At 35.9% G+C, this 19,392-nt stretch overlaps 1 protein-coding gene across 6 annotated transcripts in view; it reads right to left on the bottom strand.

The window, feature by feature from the left end:
• The window catches only part of IDE (insulin degrading enzyme), a 55,979-nt gene that overhangs the window by 6,971 nt on the left and 29,616 nt on the right, over nucleotides 1-19,392 (bottom strand). For 5 of the 6 annotated variants that reach the window (XM_021536486.3, XM_021536483.2, XM_021536479.3 and 2 more), the window contains exons 15-22: nucleotides 14,164-14,308; nucleotides 11,448-11,558; nucleotides 10,026-10,146; nucleotides 8,439-8,530; nucleotides 6,118-6,229; nucleotides 4,895-5,062; nucleotides 2,071-2,343; nucleotides 100-161 (exon numbers count right to left, since the gene is read on the bottom strand). In XM_021536486.3, the coding sequence (XP_021392161.1) occupies nucleotides 100-161; nucleotides 2,071-2,343; nucleotides 4,895-5,062; nucleotides 6,118-6,229; nucleotides 8,439-8,530; nucleotides 10,026-10,146; nucleotides 11,448-11,558; nucleotides 14,164-14,308 (1,084 nt within the window). Of the gene's footprint in view, nucleotides 1-99; nucleotides 162-2,070; nucleotides 2,344-4,894; nucleotides 5,063-6,117; nucleotides 6,230-8,438; nucleotides 8,531-10,025; nucleotides 10,147-11,447; nucleotides 11,559-13,496; nucleotides 13,642-14,163; nucleotides 14,309-19,392 lie in introns of all 6 variants that reach the window. The other variant, XM_021536480.3, reaches the window with a different exon arrangement.

Raw genomic sequence — 19,392 nt, 5'->3', positions numbered from 1 at the left:
AACAGGTGTCAGTATATCCCTTCAGGGCATGCACAAATAAGATTCAGTTGTATTTCCATCATTCTGAGCAACATTTTAGCAGCTGCATGACGAACTTACCTTGTAGAACTGTATAATGTCATCCTTGGTCAGGGTCTTCAGATAAGCCACTTCAATGTTATCTGCACAACAATAGTACAAATTAGAGCAAATCTGCAGATCACAGCTGGTTATTAGCACACTGCTTATACAAAGTATACTTCTTTCAAAGTCAGATGCTGTAATCGACTGCAAATGAAAAGCTTTTCATTGTTATCTTTCAAGTCAATACTTGCTTCACTAAAAGTGTCAGTAGAACCTTGGCAGAAAATTATGCTTCAATAAGTCTATTTGATTTGATTTATTGAAAAATGCACATTTGAAGAATACTGGTGCACTGTGGGATATTCAGTAGCAAAATAGATATGCCTGCTCTTGTATATTATCTTCAAATCAGTTACACATTTCTAATGCAGACTGGTTATAGATGGCTTTTATTCACAGTTAGGAAACAGGATGGTAGGACATACTTTTACAGAACTGTCAAAGAATGGTGCCTACATTCCCCTTAAAAAGTAGTCACATCTTTAAGATATCTGGGGACAATGTGTTTCAGTCGCTACATTCCTTCATATTAATTAACTGTCACGGACTAATCACCTAATATCATTGCTGCTTAAGCAGAAAGGTTTCCTGTAGGCGTGCTTGCTTTTCTTAGGATTAGCAAGAAGATCAAGGAAAAAACACGTGCAAGAGAACAGAGAGCAACCAAGCCTGTAATGCAGGCTGTAAGTAATATGAAGTTCTATATGGAGGAAATACAAAAATCAACAATACAGTTTGGAAAACTAGGTAAGATTTGGGAGAAAACAGTAAAAGTAGTAATATTTAAAATGTACAAACAAAAAAAATCTTCCTAAGGCTGGAATATGAACTTTGGATTTTGACAATCCTAGTCATATTAAAATCATGAATGATATAAAATTACTAGTAGGCAGAAGGGAATTAAAGATACAGAAGTCAAGGGAAATAATAAGTGGGATTTAGGTATTAAAAATATGGCTACACTTAGCAGTAAGAAATTACAGAGAGATACTATTGATCCAATTATGGTATAAACAGAAACACTTAAGGCTGAGAAATACCACACTACTTCATCAGACACAAAAAAAGTACTTGAATGATAAGTTTCCATTCCACTTCTTAGGCTCAGGCATAAAACTTTTCAGTAGCTCTTATTCTCTCTACACCAAGCTAGATGACGAGTCAAAACTCTTCATTATTAAACAGCTCAGTGAGTCATTGTGAAGCAAAAGGACTGTATTTGCTATCATGGAAAGGCAATATGGTACACATAAAGCAGAAGAGAAGTCACAGAATACAGAATGAGTTTTATGGAGGAAGCATATTATGCATGAAGACAGAAAATTACAGCTGTGAGTAAGAGGCGAGACATTAAACTGTCAGGAAAAACTGATCTGTACCTAAACTGATTTTTTTTTAAATGTTAGAAACTGTATTACTAATGTGTCTAACTGTATTAGTAATGTATCTCAGTATTTTAAAAAAATTAAAATACATTTTAAAAGTATTTAAACAAATACAAGTTAAATACTATGTAGGACCACATAGTAAATAAATGTCAGTCTATTTTCAGTAATAATACTAGAGGCTGGATCTCATTTGGTCTCTTACAAACCTATAATCTTCAAAGCACCACAAATGAAAAATAACGAAATAAATTAATGTTTCTTCAAACCCACTCTAAGCGGAGAGCTGAGACAAATTGTATGTTAGTTAAGATACCTGCTGCTGCATCTGTCAGCACTCCCTCAAAACAACTGCACAATGCAAAGAGAAACTGGGTTCATATGAATGTGTGTACTGTCAGGAATGTCAGTGTGTATCTGACTGCATCACAGGAAATAGACAGTAAATTATGTATAGGCTGTGTAAAAGTTTAAGTTGCTCCCAAATGAATATGACACTCAACAGTCACAAATGCAGCCACACTAGAGCATTCAGTTTTAAAGGAATTACCATTTGTCTTACCTCTGTCAAAGTTATACTGCTGGGAAATAATTTCTCCCCAGTATTTAGCACATTCTGCAGACAGCTTCTTTGGTTTGTCTAGACGACGAATTGCTAAAGCTTGGATGTGTTTTTGAAAGGCCTCTTCTGTCATGTCTTCTATGCATTTCTCCATAGTTTTTAGGAACGCTTCAACTCTGCTCTCTAAATAGTGTGGTGGCTTTTCAGATTGGATAATAAATCGCAGTCCTTGGATACCATTTGCCCGACGTGGGCCACTGAACACAATGTAACCTTGGCAAAACAAGAAGAGCCACAAATGAAAAGAAATCCTTTGTCACAGCCTTGATTTTGCCAAATGTAGCACATTTGGCAGGAAGGCAATGCTGTGCTAACTTAATTCTGTGTTACAAAGAAAACAATGCAGGTTTTCAAAATGTGCCACTGAATTTTTTTAGAACATCTTTATTTCACTGAGGTCAATATCAATTTAGGGGAGGCCAAGGAGGAGATAAGGCACACTGACAAAACAAAAGCAATTCTGTCATCAGGATCAGATTACAGTTTTTGTCTACCCTTTTAATAACAAATCAATCACACTTCAGTCTTTTAAATGCTGTTTTATAGTTTTCTTACAGATTCCTGATGCTCATGTCAAAACTGGTTACAGTATTTCAGAGTTTTTATCTGAACAATTTAGAAGTATTACTGTGAGTACATTTTGAATGCTTCCATTTATACATCCCAGCATTTTACACAGCAGCATGACACTGCTGATTTATGCTCTACTTCTGATCCACTGTACCCTGCAGAGTTTTCTACAAAATTGCTACCTAGCCAGTTGCTTCCTGACTTGTATCTGTGCCATTGGTTGTTCCTGCCAAACTGTTCCTAACAAATTGCATCTTGTCTTCATTCAAGTCATGTTTCCAAAATGTCAAACTAATTTTAAATTCTAACTCTATCTTCCCACACACTTGCAGCCTCTCCCAAATTAGTATTATCTGAAGATTCAGTGAATATCCTCACTCTTCTATTATCCAGAATTCTGATGAATATAGCGTGGAACACTGGATCACAACAGAGCTGTGTAGAACACCATTTTCCAAATTAACTATTCTCTATTCTCCAGTCATGACCTTCTATGTATCCTGATGTGTAGTTCTTCCACCTAGGTACTTTCATAACAGTCTCTCAATTATCTTCCATGAATTTAGAACTAGCTTGAAAATTTATTCCATGTTTTCCTGGAGTTTGAATTAAACTGACTGATCTATAATTTCCCTGTTTCTCTTTCCTTTTTTTTTTTAAGGAAACATGTAACATTTAGCTGTGTCTATCTTTCTAATACCTTATCATCCACAATTTTTCCATTATAAGACTTTTAATTCCAGGATTTCCTAATTTCATTCTTTGGAATAGAATGCAGAGTTCATCGCACATTGAACTTTTTAAGAGCTTCTCAATTAATCTGATTAATCTGTTATTTTCCCGTTCAAAAGTAAGACATGAACTTTGATTCCCAGTGTTTATTTTGGAGGTCATCTGGCCACAGCTGATAAATTTTAAGTATAAACTAACTAAGCCATCCTGAATTTTCTGATTATTTGAACATTTTGATTTTAATGATTTGAACACTTTTTTCCCATCATTGTGAACTTTTCTCCCCCACTTTCTCATACTGCTTTACAATTTATTGAAAGAATTCTTGTTACTACTTCTACTGTTTAACAAACTGAACTTCTAACTCTTTAACTTCTTTTTCCCTAAGCTTTCTCAGAAATCTTACTAAGAATTCCATGAAATATACTGGATTTTGATGGTATTTCTGCTGTCTCCCCTCCTAAGTCTCATGAGCTCTATCATTTGGCAAATATGAAGTGCTGGACACTACACTAGTTCTTCCTAAGTTCCACCCCGCCTCTTTAGTTGTTACTGCCAACTTCTGTACAAAACCTGCCACCAGCACATTTCAAAAACCTATTAAATAACCTAGGTTCTATCCTATTTTCAGCAGGTATATAGGCAGTTGAAACTCCTATGATGAATATTGTATGGCTGGTTCTGCTAGTTGCTCACAAAAAGCCTAATCTTGCCTGACATCCCTGGCAGTCATCACACTGAAATATTTGTCTGCTTCTCACCTTTGGAAAACCTGTACTTCTCCTCACCAGTATTACAATCATGTGAGCTGTCATACAATGTCTCTGTCTCTCCTTCTTACTCTGTTTGGAATAATCTCCCCAGTTCTCAGCCTTACTGGTTCATGTAACAATTATCTGTACTTACTGGTGAACAGCTGTAGTCTTAAAAAGCCTGAAATGTATTTGGGTTTTCACCAATATGGTAGTTTACCACTACCCACACAACAGCATTTCCAAGATAGGGCTTAAAATTTAACAGTTGGACTCAGTGATCTTAGACATCTTTTCCAACCTAAATGATTCTGTGATTCTATGAATCATGAAATGCACCTAGAAGTAGGGTCACAAGAAGGAAACATCAAACTATTATTGATTTTTTATGAAGATCTAAAAATTTAGGGGACTGATCCTCCTTTTGGTAAATTCTAACATGAAGTTTTCTGTACAGTGCTCACACTTTTTTTGAGTTGGAGCTGATTTCAGATCTTTCAGATATCCTAAAAATCATGCCTGCTTGTTCTTATTTTAGACTCTATGCACAGTAGAATTTCTTTGAGTCATGAGCAGTTGATTTACATTTACCAAGTGCCCTTTAAATGGCATTCAGTAAGCAGGGAGAGAGCACCTCCTGCTCAGGTCTCGTGCGAGCGCGTGACTGTGACAGCTCGTGTGCACAGACACCGCCGCTCCTGGGAACTCACCTAACTGCTCCTGGGTGCGCAGCGTATTGAAGCACGGCTCCGAGATAATCTGGCAGAAGAGCTCCAAAAACATATTCTCAGAAGTACTCTGCATGTCTGTCTGGTAATATATCTCAATGCCACAGTTGTTATGAACCTCATTTCTCTGTTGGTATACAAACCAACCTCCTAAAAGACAAAGTTAAAATATTGAAGTTTATTGAAGTGTACATTCCTACTGTTGACAACTAAAAATAAAATGGTCTAAGGTTCATGGATTTATACTAAGTGGTTTAGGACTGTTAAAGCAGAATTTCCACTAAGAGCATACTTTTCATGAGAGAAGAAAAGAATGTATCATTTTACCATCAAAATGTTGCCACTTGGAAATATTAGCAAGTAAATTGAAACTGGCTGCTTCTCTTCAAGCAAGTATTTTTGGAACTGCAGTGAAATTCTACATTGGCTTTACTGTGTAAACAGTTTCTAAAGACAATCTGCCAGAAATTATTGTGAACATAAAAAATAACTCAGCATTTTAACAACTTCTTTTGTATATGGTAGCTCACACAGATGATCAGCTAGGGGTAATTTATCTTGTCTGTACAGCTACGTATGTCACCACTCCCAGCAATACCTTGAACCTCCTTTTTACAAAAAACTTCCTTCACCATGGAAGTAAAAGCATACAAGTGCTACAAGACCAAAAAAGTTTATATAAGAAAAAAAGAAGTTATTTGTTTAAGAACTTTTTGTTTTTGCCAAGAGTCATTACATGCAATTTTTAATGATCAATTAATACTCAGAAATGCTCAAAGAATTGTGTTTACTCAAATATATATACTCTGTGTAGCAGAGACTGGGACAGGGCTCTTATTTCCATAAATTGTAACAAGTGACTTGGAACTGAAGTGCAGAATTGTACGATTATAGAAGGGCTTTGAATTGACAGTCACCAAAAGATCGTCCACATCATCCCAAGAAGTCCAATTTACATATACAAATTAAAAATTAAAACAAAGTAATTGCCAAGTATACTAGAAAGGTCAGGTATTAGTACATAAATTTATCAGTAAAGCCACACCCTAACTATATTTCTGAATTTTAAGTTTAGAGTAACTTGAAATAAGTTTGACTTCAAACACACTCCTAACAGCACAGTAATATGCATTTTAAAATGCTGCGAGCAAGGGAAATCTCAATTTAATGTGCCTTATATATCATGAATCAATAATTTAACTTACTGTCAGGAAGCTGCACTTCTCTGTACCTCACTAGCTGACTGGGAAGGAGTGGCTTTGTATGAGCATGCTCAATGAGAGTATCCTCAACCATCTGCATAATTCCTAATGCAGCCTGGAAAAGAAAACATAAGAGGATTTTTAATGATCATTAGTTATTCTGTATTTAACAGCAGCATAAGACTTTCTAATTACTGATGGTGCTGTGAGAGAAAAGAAAAAGAATCAGAAATAGACAGTGGAGATACTGTAATTCAAGACAAATATAGTAGAAGTTAAGTAAATGAGAGGAAGTGGGAGTGTGGAGGGCAAGAGTTTTTTTGTGTCGTCTTTATGTTTAAATTGTCTACACATTTAACTAATCCTACTTCTCCCCAGTGCTTCTGAAATTAAAGCTCAATGGGGTCATTTTTTTTCCACTTTCCTTCCATCACTTGATGTGCTCATCTTTCAAAGTGAAAATGAGATATCTCAAATGTATGTCTGAAAGCAAATGGCATTTCAGTAGATGAAAATTTTAAGGAAACATATGGTTAAGGTCAAGAATGCATTTCATTGATGTGTTGGTGGTGTTAAGACTCACTGCCCAAATTTTATTTTATTTGATGGATTACAATAATAATTTTAAAAAATGTAAGGAGTGAAAAAAAATCCAAAGTCATTACTTTCATTCAAGGATTTAATTTCAATAGCTTCATCTCTTAAGGGTTATATGTTCTTGTAGCCTGCACACTGGAAATTACAGGAACTTGCTACAAATATTTTTGGCTGAAAGCTAAAATATCTCATTCTGCATTGCCATAAACTCATAACAGAAGTGATTTTATAAGAACATAGAAAAGGTTTGAAAACTTAATAAACATACACCCTACCAACACCTCCAAAAGCTTCATGCAGTATTAGACAAAAAGATGGAGGTCTAAAAAGACCAGTTTAAAAAGTTAAAGACAATACGACTGCTCAGACATGTTCTGAACAGGATTACTTTACTTTTCATCCACTTAAAGCAAATAAATAAAAGAAATTGTCAAAAAACCCCAAGTATCAGAATGAAATTAAAGAAAAAAATAGGAATTTCAAGCAGCTAGATAAATCTAATTTTTCAAGTCCAGATTCACTGAAAAATTTTTTCATGACTGAAAGGTGTCACAAGACAATGGAAATTTTGATTTATTTTAGTTGGCAAAAAATTCTTTGGTCCAGGTTAAAATTGCTGAGTTTTATCAGTGATTATCACATCATGGGTATTCAAGGACAGACAACTTTTTCTATTTTCTCTTCAGGGAGGTTTGCAGATAATTTCTAAACATTACACAGCTATGGGTATACCAGGACATCCTTCCCAGTTCTTTAGCTGTAGGACTTTAAATAGGCACCCATTATGCCAAGTAAAGAATACACTTCTTTGACATAACTGCACCATCATGGAAATCTAAAAAAATCTAGGCATTCAGTTCTATTTCCAGAAGCAACTGACTTTTGTATACAAACACATAAGAAATAAGGAACGGAAAAGAGACTATTTTTAAATTTCTCTGCATGAAGAATACCCTCTAAAATTTTTTAACGAATACTTTAGGGACATTCTTGACAAAGAAATGTTTGTCTCTCCAAGCTATTAGCTCCTTCCTATCTTATTTTTTCCTTTACAAATTAACTCTCTCCTCTATACATTCAGCAGTCACAAGCAGCGTCTATAACAGCTCTTGCTAGTAAACTATCCCAGAGCTATTGTGACACAAAATATTGTAAACAAGCCTTATGAAAGGAGACGACAAAAACATATAAAAAAAAGGTACTAAAATTTTTATTGGTACATATTTTGAAGTATTACCTGTGACTTCATATGCAAATACAAATTGAAGACAAAACAAATGTTTCCTGAGTTTTACTCTCCTGACAGCTGACACATGGCTTGTTCATGGTTCCCCATTCCTGTTTAGCTATGTGCAAACTAAATATGGAAGGACACTGGATTCTTAAAATATTCTGAAGGTTTTCAGTGGAAGAAAGCAAGATCTGCATCACGTTATTCCATCTGCTGCTTTGACCCCAGTAATGACCTACAACACAGACTTTCAAATACATAGATCCTAAGTTGTCTTTATTAAGTTTCCAAGAGCAATATAGAGGCAGCACTTAGCCTAATAAAGCTAAAGTGGAAAAAATTATGCTCTCATACTCTATCAATAAAAAAGTACAAAGTTAAATTATGAAATGACATTTGGCATAACTGCTTCAAGATCTGCAAAGATTAAACTAGTGTTCCATTTTTATGCTGCTTTTAAATAAAAAATGTTTTATTAAGAAAGTATCAAACCAACCTGTTTTGTTATATTGCCATGGAGAAGAGCTTCAATGTGTAACCGTGACAACAGCTGTGCTATGAAGGCCTTGAGACGGGGAAGGGTGACATCTACAATACATATTTAGACAGTTAAATCACTCAACTGCATTTTCAAATTATGAAGGACCTAGGCCTAAATCATCATTCAATACAGTGCATTTCCCAGAGGAGAAGAAATCTGTCATTATGAAGAAGTGAAATCTCTCCTTAAAAATGCAACATTGGAATGCTTCCAGCTCTAAATAGCAGCACTCATCATATAGTTTATTTCACTTAGAATTCACATGCTGTCTTGACCCAGATTCAAAAAAAAAAAAAAAAAAAAGTAAAAAAAAGCTGCCTTTCCAATCATGCTGAACAAACACTCATTCTCTAGAGAAAACACTTGCAATCATTCAGGTGGTGTTCTGAGGAAAAGCCTTAGTTATTTACTAAACAAGCAGCATGTCGTTTATAATGCTCAAGAAAGACTGTGCATTTACCAACCAGACTAAAAAAAGAACCTCAACTCAAATATAGTGTTTTGATATTAACTTTGGAACAAAGGCTACAGAGAAAAATATCCTAGAGGACATATGCACAACACATACACACATTCTATCTGGCCTGTCCTTGCAAAGCAGTTTTCATATAAAGTGCAAAATACAGTTTAACATACAGAATCAAAGGAGTAGGAGGAAGGATGGTTGGATGGGGTATTTATGGATGTGTGTTCTGAATCAAGCCCCTCACATAAATACGTAAGTCAGGTATTCTTCTTGAAAAGAATGTTAGTGTATTCCAAGACGATATTACAAGACATTTTGCAAATTGTCCCAGGAACAGCCTTTTAATACAACACAGTAAAATACAGGTGGGGAAAAGTTCTTCAGCTATTACTACAAACATAGAATTACCACAGAATGGTGTCGGTTGAAAGACCTTAAAGATCATGTAGTTCCAACACCCCTGCCATGGGCAGGGCCATGTCCACTAGTTCATTGCTCAGAATTCCATTCCATCTGGACTTGAAAAATCATTTCAATCTCTTAATTAAAAATTTCTTCTTCCTTCAAATATACTGTGGCACCTACTTTGTGTTAAGAGCCACAATGTTCTTTATTATTGTTGTCGTTATCTACAGAAAAGTACATTTTTTTTCTTTTTATTAGCTACAGCTCTTTATTATCTACAGAAACATAAGCTAGGATTCCCTGATCATGGAAAAAACAAAGCAGTTTGCACATTGGGAAGTACAATGCAGATACATTCCAGTGTGCCTGCAAGATGTCAACTAGAGCCAAATGATTTTACTAACGTTGATTAAATACTGGATTCACCATATCCAGGTTCATGTTCTTGTTAGTAGTTTTGCATGAACTTTTATCTGCACGTTTTGCCATTTGTGGCCTTTTCCATGAATTACTCTACTTTCTTGAAACTGGAGGGCAAGAGCAGCATGGCCAGCATCACCTTAGGCCTGGCACTGCAGGGGCTTCTCTTGAATAGTGAGTAGAGTTCAAAACAGGTACCCTTAATAGTTAGTTAATATAAGAAAACAAATAAGTAAGTGGCAGAACATTACCATCTAGAGCTTCTTTTAATTCATCTTTGGTCCAAGCAACTTCAGTCATCAGGAGTCGGAGATAATACATTGCATGCTGGTGAGGCTGTTCAGCCCTGAAGTTGTTAAGCGATCTCATGTACTAAACCAAAAAATCAGGCTCAAGTTAGAAATTCAGAAATAGAGTTCTAAACATATTAATATTGTACTCTCAACTTTGTATCAAAAAGATACAGTTTAGATATTGAGAACATTCCCTTGCTTGTTAGAACTCTTAAAAAATTGTGTTATATCACCTTAGTAATAATGCAGGCTTCTGAGCCTTTGGAGTAAGCAGAAATCATTAAGATGGTTGAAATGTGCATGAAATCAAACTTGTCCATAAAATTAATGCTTAGAAATTAAATTACTGCAGTAAACAAGAATTTAGATAAAATTTCCTGGGTAGTTGTTCTACCCAGGAAATTTGCCTTCTATGATCACTGACCAGGGGGTGCAGGAACACTGCTAATAGAAAATGTAGAAAATGTCTTTTTCTCCCTGTCACCTACTTTGGCTGACTTGTTTACACAAAATCTGGAGCATCTGGAAAATTCTCACCATGTTTTGCATGGATAAAGGATGTGTGAGAGAAGAACCAGAGAGCTTCTGCAAAAACCTCCTTTCTACTCCAGCTGCGCTTTTACAAAATAAGCAAAACCTTTTTCCTCTACCAGAGAAACTGGAAAAGTGCAAACTAATAGTTTTGGCGAGCTGCAAGCATTTCCAGTGCAGGAAAAAAGTAACCCACTTCAGGGCATGAGTGAGCAACAGCATGCCTCAGGTTGCTGAGGATGTATCCTTCTGCCTCCTCCAAACAGAAGCCAGAAGTTATCTTCCTTATCTGTCTGGCATAGACATGGGGAGAAAACTGCAATCTCCCCAGCTGATGTTACTTCTAGAAACCAGCCAGATTTCTATAATGTACTAAACCAGGTGGCTACACTGCACCAAAGGATCAAGGTCCAGGAGCCAAATCCAGGGAAAAGAAATGTTGCAAACTTTCTCAATGTTTCCTTTCCTCCTTCATCTATTTCCCACTTCTTCTATGGCTAGGTCCTATTGCAGCCTTTCCAAACTGAAAAAGAGGATTTAAAGCTAAGATTTTCCCCTCCATCCCCCTACTTAGATTTATATTCCTACCACAGCAAGCTGTGCTTCCTTGATACAGCATAAGAAAGACTGACTAAAAAAAGATTCCAGGACCAGTTATTTTTAACCAAAGAATGTTACATACATAACTCCAAGAAGCTCACAGCCACAAAAAAGAAAAAGCCATCTGAAGTCCCACTAATGCAGAATTTCACTCTCTACTTCCACAGATTGTCAGCCCTCAGATCTCCTATTAGGGCGATGCATTCAATTTTCAATTACTCCAAAACGTGAATTTCTCATGCAGCTTACCGCTTCCTTGATAATTTCAAATCGCTTTTCATCAATCTCAAAAGTAGCCATTTTCTCAATGATCTTCTTGAGCAAGATGTGCTGCTTGTCGTTATAACCTTTTACAGAGAGCTATGGAAAAAGTGCATAAGTTGCTTTAAATGTGGAAGACAAAAGAATAAAACCCTTGCCAAGTCTTGTACAATGCAATGAGCAATGCACTTTTCAATACTTACGCTAAATTCGCCACTATGGAACATTTAATCATTCTTAATTTAAATCCCTTTGCCCATCAAAGAGTAACTAACTGACAAATAGAGTATTGCATATTTGCACAGGAGTTCTAAATGCACGGAATTAATATAATCTCATGTTGGTGTAAGTGAACTGTACTCAGAATACAGATTTTAATGATTACACTGTTGAGCCTTGGAGCACAGAAATAGTTTTAATCTAGGTTTCTCACTTTAGTAATGAAGTCTGGATTCACAACCTTTAAAATACTCTCTCCAATTTACTTTAACCCTTGGTTCATAGCTATGTTGTCGATCAAAGAATATTTAAGGAGAAGTAAGCAATACTACAAAAAAGGGGTGCTATAAACAGCAGCATACTTTATAGCCAGGATGCTGCTGAGCTAAAAAATCAATGTAGTCATCCTGGAATTGTAATGACACATTGATCTAATAATACATATTTTTGAAAGTATAAATTAAATAGACTTTCTCATTCAAAAAACAACATAAAAATTTTAAATTACTGTATGATTTCATCAACCTACAGAAAATTTCTCTGGCAAAAAGGCATTAAAAGGTCTTTTTTTGCAGGGTATCTTTGGTATCTTGAATTAGGTATTTGATTGGATTTGTGCAGTTTAATTAGGAGTAAAATGAAACTTTAAAACACAAACCAACATATAGAATTCCTGCTTTTCAGTAGGAAGAATTTTTTTGTTCTATAGTTGCTGAAACATAGCTGAACAATGAATTTGAAAAAAAAGTTATCATAAATAGATTTATGACAAAGGCTAGTATCCTAAATTAGCACAGGAACCCAAGGAGTTCAACAATCACCATGGGTGACTTCTCAGAGCAGCATCTGCCCTTCCTCAAAGCATCAATATAGTCATTAATAAGTTACACTTATTAATTATAAAACTTCTTACAATACGGAAAATAATATTACAAGTTCTCAAGTAAAATTTAAAATAACTGTGACTGAAAATTAAGAAAATTACACACTTTTTTTTTAAGGAATTAACCCTGATCACAGAAACATCAGCAAACTTTGAAACTGAGGATAACCTAATATTTGCAGTAAGTCAGGTGAATGAAACAAGAAAATTGTATTTGCATTTGATTTAAAAAAATGCAGCGCTCTCTCACATAGAAAATGTAAAGACAATATACAAAATGCTTTGGAAAGTAACACTTTTACAGGAAATTTCAAAACACATTCTGGCATATTACAGTGGTTAACAAAAGCCTTTAACCAAACTTCAAGAAAGACTACTAAAATCTCCTATCATAAATCTCATAGGAGAAGCTGAATAAGAAATAAGAATTTATCATAATATCAGTATTTATCAAGTACTGTCAATGCTTTCTAAGAGATTATAAAACGTGATAAAAACAAAAGAAGAAGCCATAAATATCCAGCATTGCATTCTAGTGAACACATGCACAATCCATCTCTACAGCTCACTACAGTAGAATTAGAGAATTATAACAAAATCTGTAAAGCTGAGGATTCATTCAACAGAAAAGTTAATATTTTTATACAGAAACCAGCAATACTACTTTCCAAACTATCATGCAAGCAAGTAAAAATGTGAACCAGAATGCAACAATTGCACTACACATATGTTCACAAGACACTGCAATCTTAAAACAGGTCACTCAGTATTGATTAAGATAGTCTTGCATTGCCTTTAACTCATGAGATATATGCAAGGAAAAAAAAAAAAAAAACATTAACCATCTCCTTTAGAAATGCAGAAGTCAAAGTTTTTCTCCAAGCTCAACAACTCCCAAGCTGTTTCATTTCCTCCTGTGTTCTTTTCTTACTTACAAGTATTGCATTCATTCCTGATGCAATGCCATAGACCAAACCTGAGAGGCGTGCTGCATATGTATACTCTTTTAAATCATCCTTCAATAACCTGATAAACAGGTATGTCATGTTGCAATGGAGAGGATCAGCATAAATGTAGCGACTAACAAAAAGAAAAACAAAAGAAATGCTTTGATACCTCAGGCAGTGACAAGGTAATGGATGAAGAAACATGACTGAAGAGTATGTATATGCAGCCTCATGATCAGTAGTTCTTGAACAGGAAAGCAGAAGTATACTATTTATTTAATAGCATGAAAAGGGGTTCTTTTACCCCATCAGTCAGAAAGTTTTTAGTAGATATCTGACCAACAAATATATAAGCTTGGATTAGGGTTGTCATTTTTTTTAATGGAGGAAGAAATCTTACAAACTAATTAATTTCATGAATGATATAGAAATAAAGAAGAAAATTTGTTTAACGTGAACTAAAAGACTCTTAAAGACTTTTAACAAAATTCAACTTAAAATTCAAATCAAAGAAAGGATGGCTAATAACCAAGATCAAAAGGACTAACAGCCTTTATTTTTTTATTTAAAAGTCCTTCCATCAAATCAATATAAAAATGTTGATGAGTGGAAGTAGTTTTAAGGCTCTAAGCTCTTCCTTGACTTGGGTACTTACATACATCCCATAGATGGTATTTTGGAGATCATAGTTCAAGCCAGCTAGTTCTGCTGCATATGCATACTCGTTGAGGGAGTCTTTGAGTAGTTCAAGGTACAAATAGGCCATGTTACAATGCAAGGGATCCACGTAAGCAAATGGGCTGGAAGAAAATGTTGAAAGTAAAATATGCAGTTTAAAATTATTTCTCTATTTCTTTTGGCCTTTTAAGTTTGATCTGAAGGAAACAGTATTTTCTGTGTGTTTCTGCTGATGGATCCCATTCTGAAGGACTCCTATTTCAAAGCCAAATATGAACACATCTGAGAAGGGTTACTTAGCTTGCATATGGCTTGATGACTAAATACACTCAAGACATAGTCCATTTATGCTCATAAATCAAGACATGTTTTATTTACTTGGCTGCACAGTAAGAATTCATCAGGAGTAAAATAAACTAAATATACCAACATAATTTAACAGACCAAAATGAAAGTCCATGTACTGAACATTAATTAATTAATACTCATACACTATCACGTTCTATTGCAAAAATTAAGAGATCAACAATTTTTAGTATGACAATATGCAGTACATGCCAAAGTCAGCTCAGGAGAGAAGTCTGGTGTATACGTTTTCTTACAACTGTTATTTTTTTAATGGCAACAACTCTCCAAAATCTACTGATCCATTAGGAGCACATGATCACACACAGCACTGCTGTAAATCTCTCAAAAAGAGAAATGCAACTCAAAGATTCAAATCATGCTTCAATTGTGCTAAATGCCAAACACCTGTCTGTTTCAAAGATTTGAGAAGACAAGTTATTTGTACTGTATGTATTGCTAAAATCTCTGAAGTGCACGTAAATTCATTATCAATGTCACAAAAATGATCACCAGTATCTGAAGTATTTACTGACAGGATATGGCTTATGATTCGAACCTGACTTTTTCCTTAAGCAGTCATATATTCAGGCTATTACATATGCTTACACCTATACAGCAGTGTATTTCACTGTGTATATCAACACTAATGTAATAAAACAAGACCACAACGCACAAACTGGTAACTAAAACACAAAGCAAAGGTATTTTTAAGACGGTTCCTTGTAGCTTTTAACTTCTCCTTCTGTTAAGATTAAGAAAATGAAGTGCAGGAAGATGTTTTAACAAACTAAATGAATAATTTCAAACATATATATTTGAGAAGCAGAGCCTGCTATAGTCTGAAATCTTATCCCTAATTAAACAAATACAAAATAACTGGTATTTGCATTTTTCCCTACAATGAGAATTTCCTGAGCAATTTCAAAAACTGAGCAATTTCAATATGACAAGTGATATAAATCCAATTACTACCGATTTTTTTAATTAAGACCAAATTCAAAGCAAGATGTAGGTCAATCCTATAAACCTTCCTTCAGACTCATTATATTATTTCTGGTTTTGATACTAGAATACAGGCTTAATGAGTTTGAGTGATTACTATGTCTGTATCAGTTTAAATTCTGTATTCATGCTTAGCTGGCAAAGGCCAACTGGGAATTTTGAAAAAAATCACAACTACTAGATCATTAATCCTCCAGTGGAAAATAACAGAAAACAATTATTACAACACTGCTCTGGGAGTTGCTTCCTATTATTGACAGTTTTGTAAACAAATGCTTATTTCTAGTTTACCCTTTTTTTACTAGACTAAAAGAAGTAGAACAACTCAATCACTAATGGTGCATTAAAAAAAAAAAAGAAGTCTAGTCCTTTTTCCTTTCAAACAGCTGTGACATATCTGGAATCAACACTGAAGTGCTGAGTTGCTAACTACCTTTAAAAGAATTTTCAAAGCATCACCACATTACATGGTTGTGTTACTTCATTTTAAAAAAGAACACTTTAAGTTCTTAAGTTGCAATTCATACAAATGCAAAAACTTATCATCCTCTTTCAGGCTGGGCAGTAAGTCAGATGTTTTTACTACGATGTTTCTTTAACACAAGGATGCCTGTAAGGATTTTCAGTTTTGGAACAAGGTGATTTGAAGAGGTTCATACACGTATTGTGCAATCTGTATGTTTATGGGAGAAACCAAATTCATCAACCTCCTCTTAATTTATCTACACAGCAATTACTGCTACATCTGGACTGGGATTCTTTCTTTGCTTCATGTTGATCAGGGCTGCAGGCAGAAAAAATCCTCCTAGTTTTTTTTATCATATTAAAGCAGTCTTTATCATATTAAAGTAGCCTGAACAAACTCTTGTAATCTACTACAAGGCATCACAGACTTCATATTCTGATCTAGAACTGAGGCTTAGACTTTTTATGAAAAACTATGTCATAAAGGTGGCTTTACTCACCAGCTAACTTGGTCCCATGAGATATGAGTGATTCCATCAAGTCTCATGAATAAACACCTTACATTTCATTATTTCCTTCAATGACCATCAGCATGATCACATAGAGACAGATTCTCCATGAACTTTTTTAAAATATCAAAACTAGACAAACCTGCTTACAACATCTTTTAGAGATGATGCACCCAATATTGTCAAAATCTCCTTCCTCCTGCTCACATACAATTACCAATTACCATCTCCTTTTTAAGGGAAATGGAAGAACCCTTGCTCCCAACCCTAAGAAAAAAACCCAGCTCTCATCTGGAACTGTTCCTAGAAGGAAAGAGGCAAATAATTCCATTACAATGGTCAGCAAAGCTCAAGTAACTCTGGCTTTTTATAAGGGCTCACTGAGATGAAAGCACAAAGCTAAGTGGGAAATACCATCTCCACAGGTCTAGATAAGATATCCTTGCTTGCTGCAGGAGGGCTGGACTAGACCTTTAAAAGTCACTTCCAACACAAATGATTCTAAGAAATTTTGTGTATTGCATACACTTATACCTTTGTGTGCTTTACATAAACCCAATTATTATCTTTTATCAAGATAATTAAAAGAATTAAAAAGAAGGCAAAGCACTGCAATTGCTGCTATTTGAATAAAAGATAGGGAGTTCCCATTTTGATCCTCCATTTTCTGACACTTTGAAGTTGAAACAGTTGTAACATCTGGCCTGTGGTTTCAAAAAGCAAAAGGAGAAAATGCCCAGGCAAGCTATTTTCCCCAATTACTATGAAAACCAGTACCAAGACATTATACACACTGAAAAAACCTCTGTAAAATATCCTGCAAGAAAAATTTCAAGTAGTCTCTCAAAACAAGAATAGTGGGGACATCTATGGGAGTCCCCACAACAGCCCTTCCAGCAATATCACCAAATAACTTAATTAGGCAAGAGAGTCCCTGAATTTTTTTCTAGCTTTCAGCAGCTCAACACAGAAACAGCTGCACTTTAAAAACAGTGGTATATTTTTTTAATTCAAAAGTTAGAAATTTATTTCTTGAAAGGAACATTAAGAAAGCCCATCACTGTCATGTTCACTTAAAAAGATTATCTTCCTATGATGAAAGTCATGCAAGAGCAGAATTAACATTACATCATTTTATCATACATCTTGAGGTCAGAATCAAACATTAATTGGCAATATAGACAATGCTCTTCCAAAAAAAAAGTACAATCTGTTATGGGTGTCAGTTAAGTAAAACCCCAAAATTTTAAGCACTTGTCGTGGTTTGACACAGGAAAAGAATTTTCTTGGAAGGAAGAGGTCAGTCCAGTCAGGGGTCATGTTTGGATACTGACACTTGGGGTGACCAATTGAAGGTGGACACGTCTCTGAGAACACAGAGGGGTTAAAAGCAGAATTCCCAGGAGAACTTGCTCTCTTTGGTTCCGGTCATCAGAGAGTGCAGACCTCCCCTGCCCAGCCCGGGCTGGCTGGAGCAGGGAAAGCCATGTGGCCTGGGAAGGTAGGCCAGGGGGTGAAGGATTGGGAACCGAGCTGGGTCAGTTCCTGTGGACAGAAGGGTAGAGAACGTCTGGGATGTCTTTGTTCCCCGCCCACAACCTAGAGGGAAAGACACAGAGAGCCTGCAGACACCCGGGAGTTTGCTGGCAGAGGAGAAGGAGGAGGAGGGGGGGAAGATGCCCAGCATGGGAGACAGCACAGCGTCCTGGGCCGGGATTCCTTCCGGGGAGTCCGGGAATTTTAACCCTTTCCTGGGAAATGAAGGCTTTGTGAAATATTGCTCCTCCTCAATTTGAAGGAAAGAGAGACAGCCGGGGACCTCATTTGTTAGGGAAAGAAGGTTGGGGAGAGATGATGGAGTGGCTGTTGGCTGGACTCTTCTTGTTAGCCATAGAGCGAACCAACTTCTCCAAGAGAGACTGCATTTTAGGGGGATGCAATGGTGAGCCAAGAGACTCCTCCAGCAACTACCAGTTCAGGAATGAACAGGGGAAAGCAGAGGAGGGTGTGAGGATGCCCTCTGTCTTCAGAGAAGAAAAAAAGGCGATCTCTGTTCTTGGACCCCCAGCCCCAGGGAAAATGGGGGGGACTGTAGTCCCAAAATGAGACACTGGACTGTTGTTCCTGTTGGCCCTTGGCAAAGCATCCTTAAAGAGGCCCTATAAGCAGTCTCTGTCCATGCACTGTGGTGAGAGCACTGTGACAGGGAGAGGAAAGTGTCACACTGGCCGGCGTGTCTGGGCGGTGCCATGTGTGACATGGAAACACAAGAGCAGCTGTGTTTCCTGGGGGTCTATGGTGCAAGGGAGACTCCTCTCTCCCCTGATGGACTCAGTATTGATTATGCAGAAGGATGAAGACTTGATTAAAGGTCCAAATGTGTCTCACTGTGATTTACTGGAGTTGGGTGGTGGGAGGAGGAATATTTTGAAACGTTTTCATTTCAAATTTTGTGTGGTTTTTTTTTTTTCCCCTTTTATAGTAGTAGTAGTAGTGTAATAAAGTTTTCCCCTTGTTATTAAGTTTGGCCTGCTTTGCTCTGTTCTCGATCGCATTTCACAGCATTCAATTGATAGGTTACATTTTCATGGGGGTGCTGGCATTGTGCCAGTGTCAAACCATGACACACTTTTTAAACTGATTTGCATTATACAAATTAAAATAGAATTTGCGCCTGAAGCTATTATCAGAATATCATTTCATAAAGAAAACACATGTTAAAATAGCTATGATTTAGTAATTAATTTTAAAATACACAACTGTTTTTAAAGAGGAATATTGCAATATGTAGTGGGGTCTATTGGCAGGTATATTTCAAGTATAACAAATAAAATACAAAAAAAATTTGATTTAAAAGTATTTTTAGGTAAATATTTCCTTTT

Source organism: Lonchura striata, chromosome 7, assembly GCF_046129695.1.
Source record: "Lonchura striata isolate bLonStr1 chromosome 7, bLonStr1.mat, whole genome shotgun sequence".
Lineage (NCBI taxonomy): Eukaryota > Metazoa > Chordata > Aves > Passeriformes > Estrildidae > Lonchura > Lonchura striata.
This window is presented reverse-complemented; position numbering and strand designations above follow the sequence as displayed.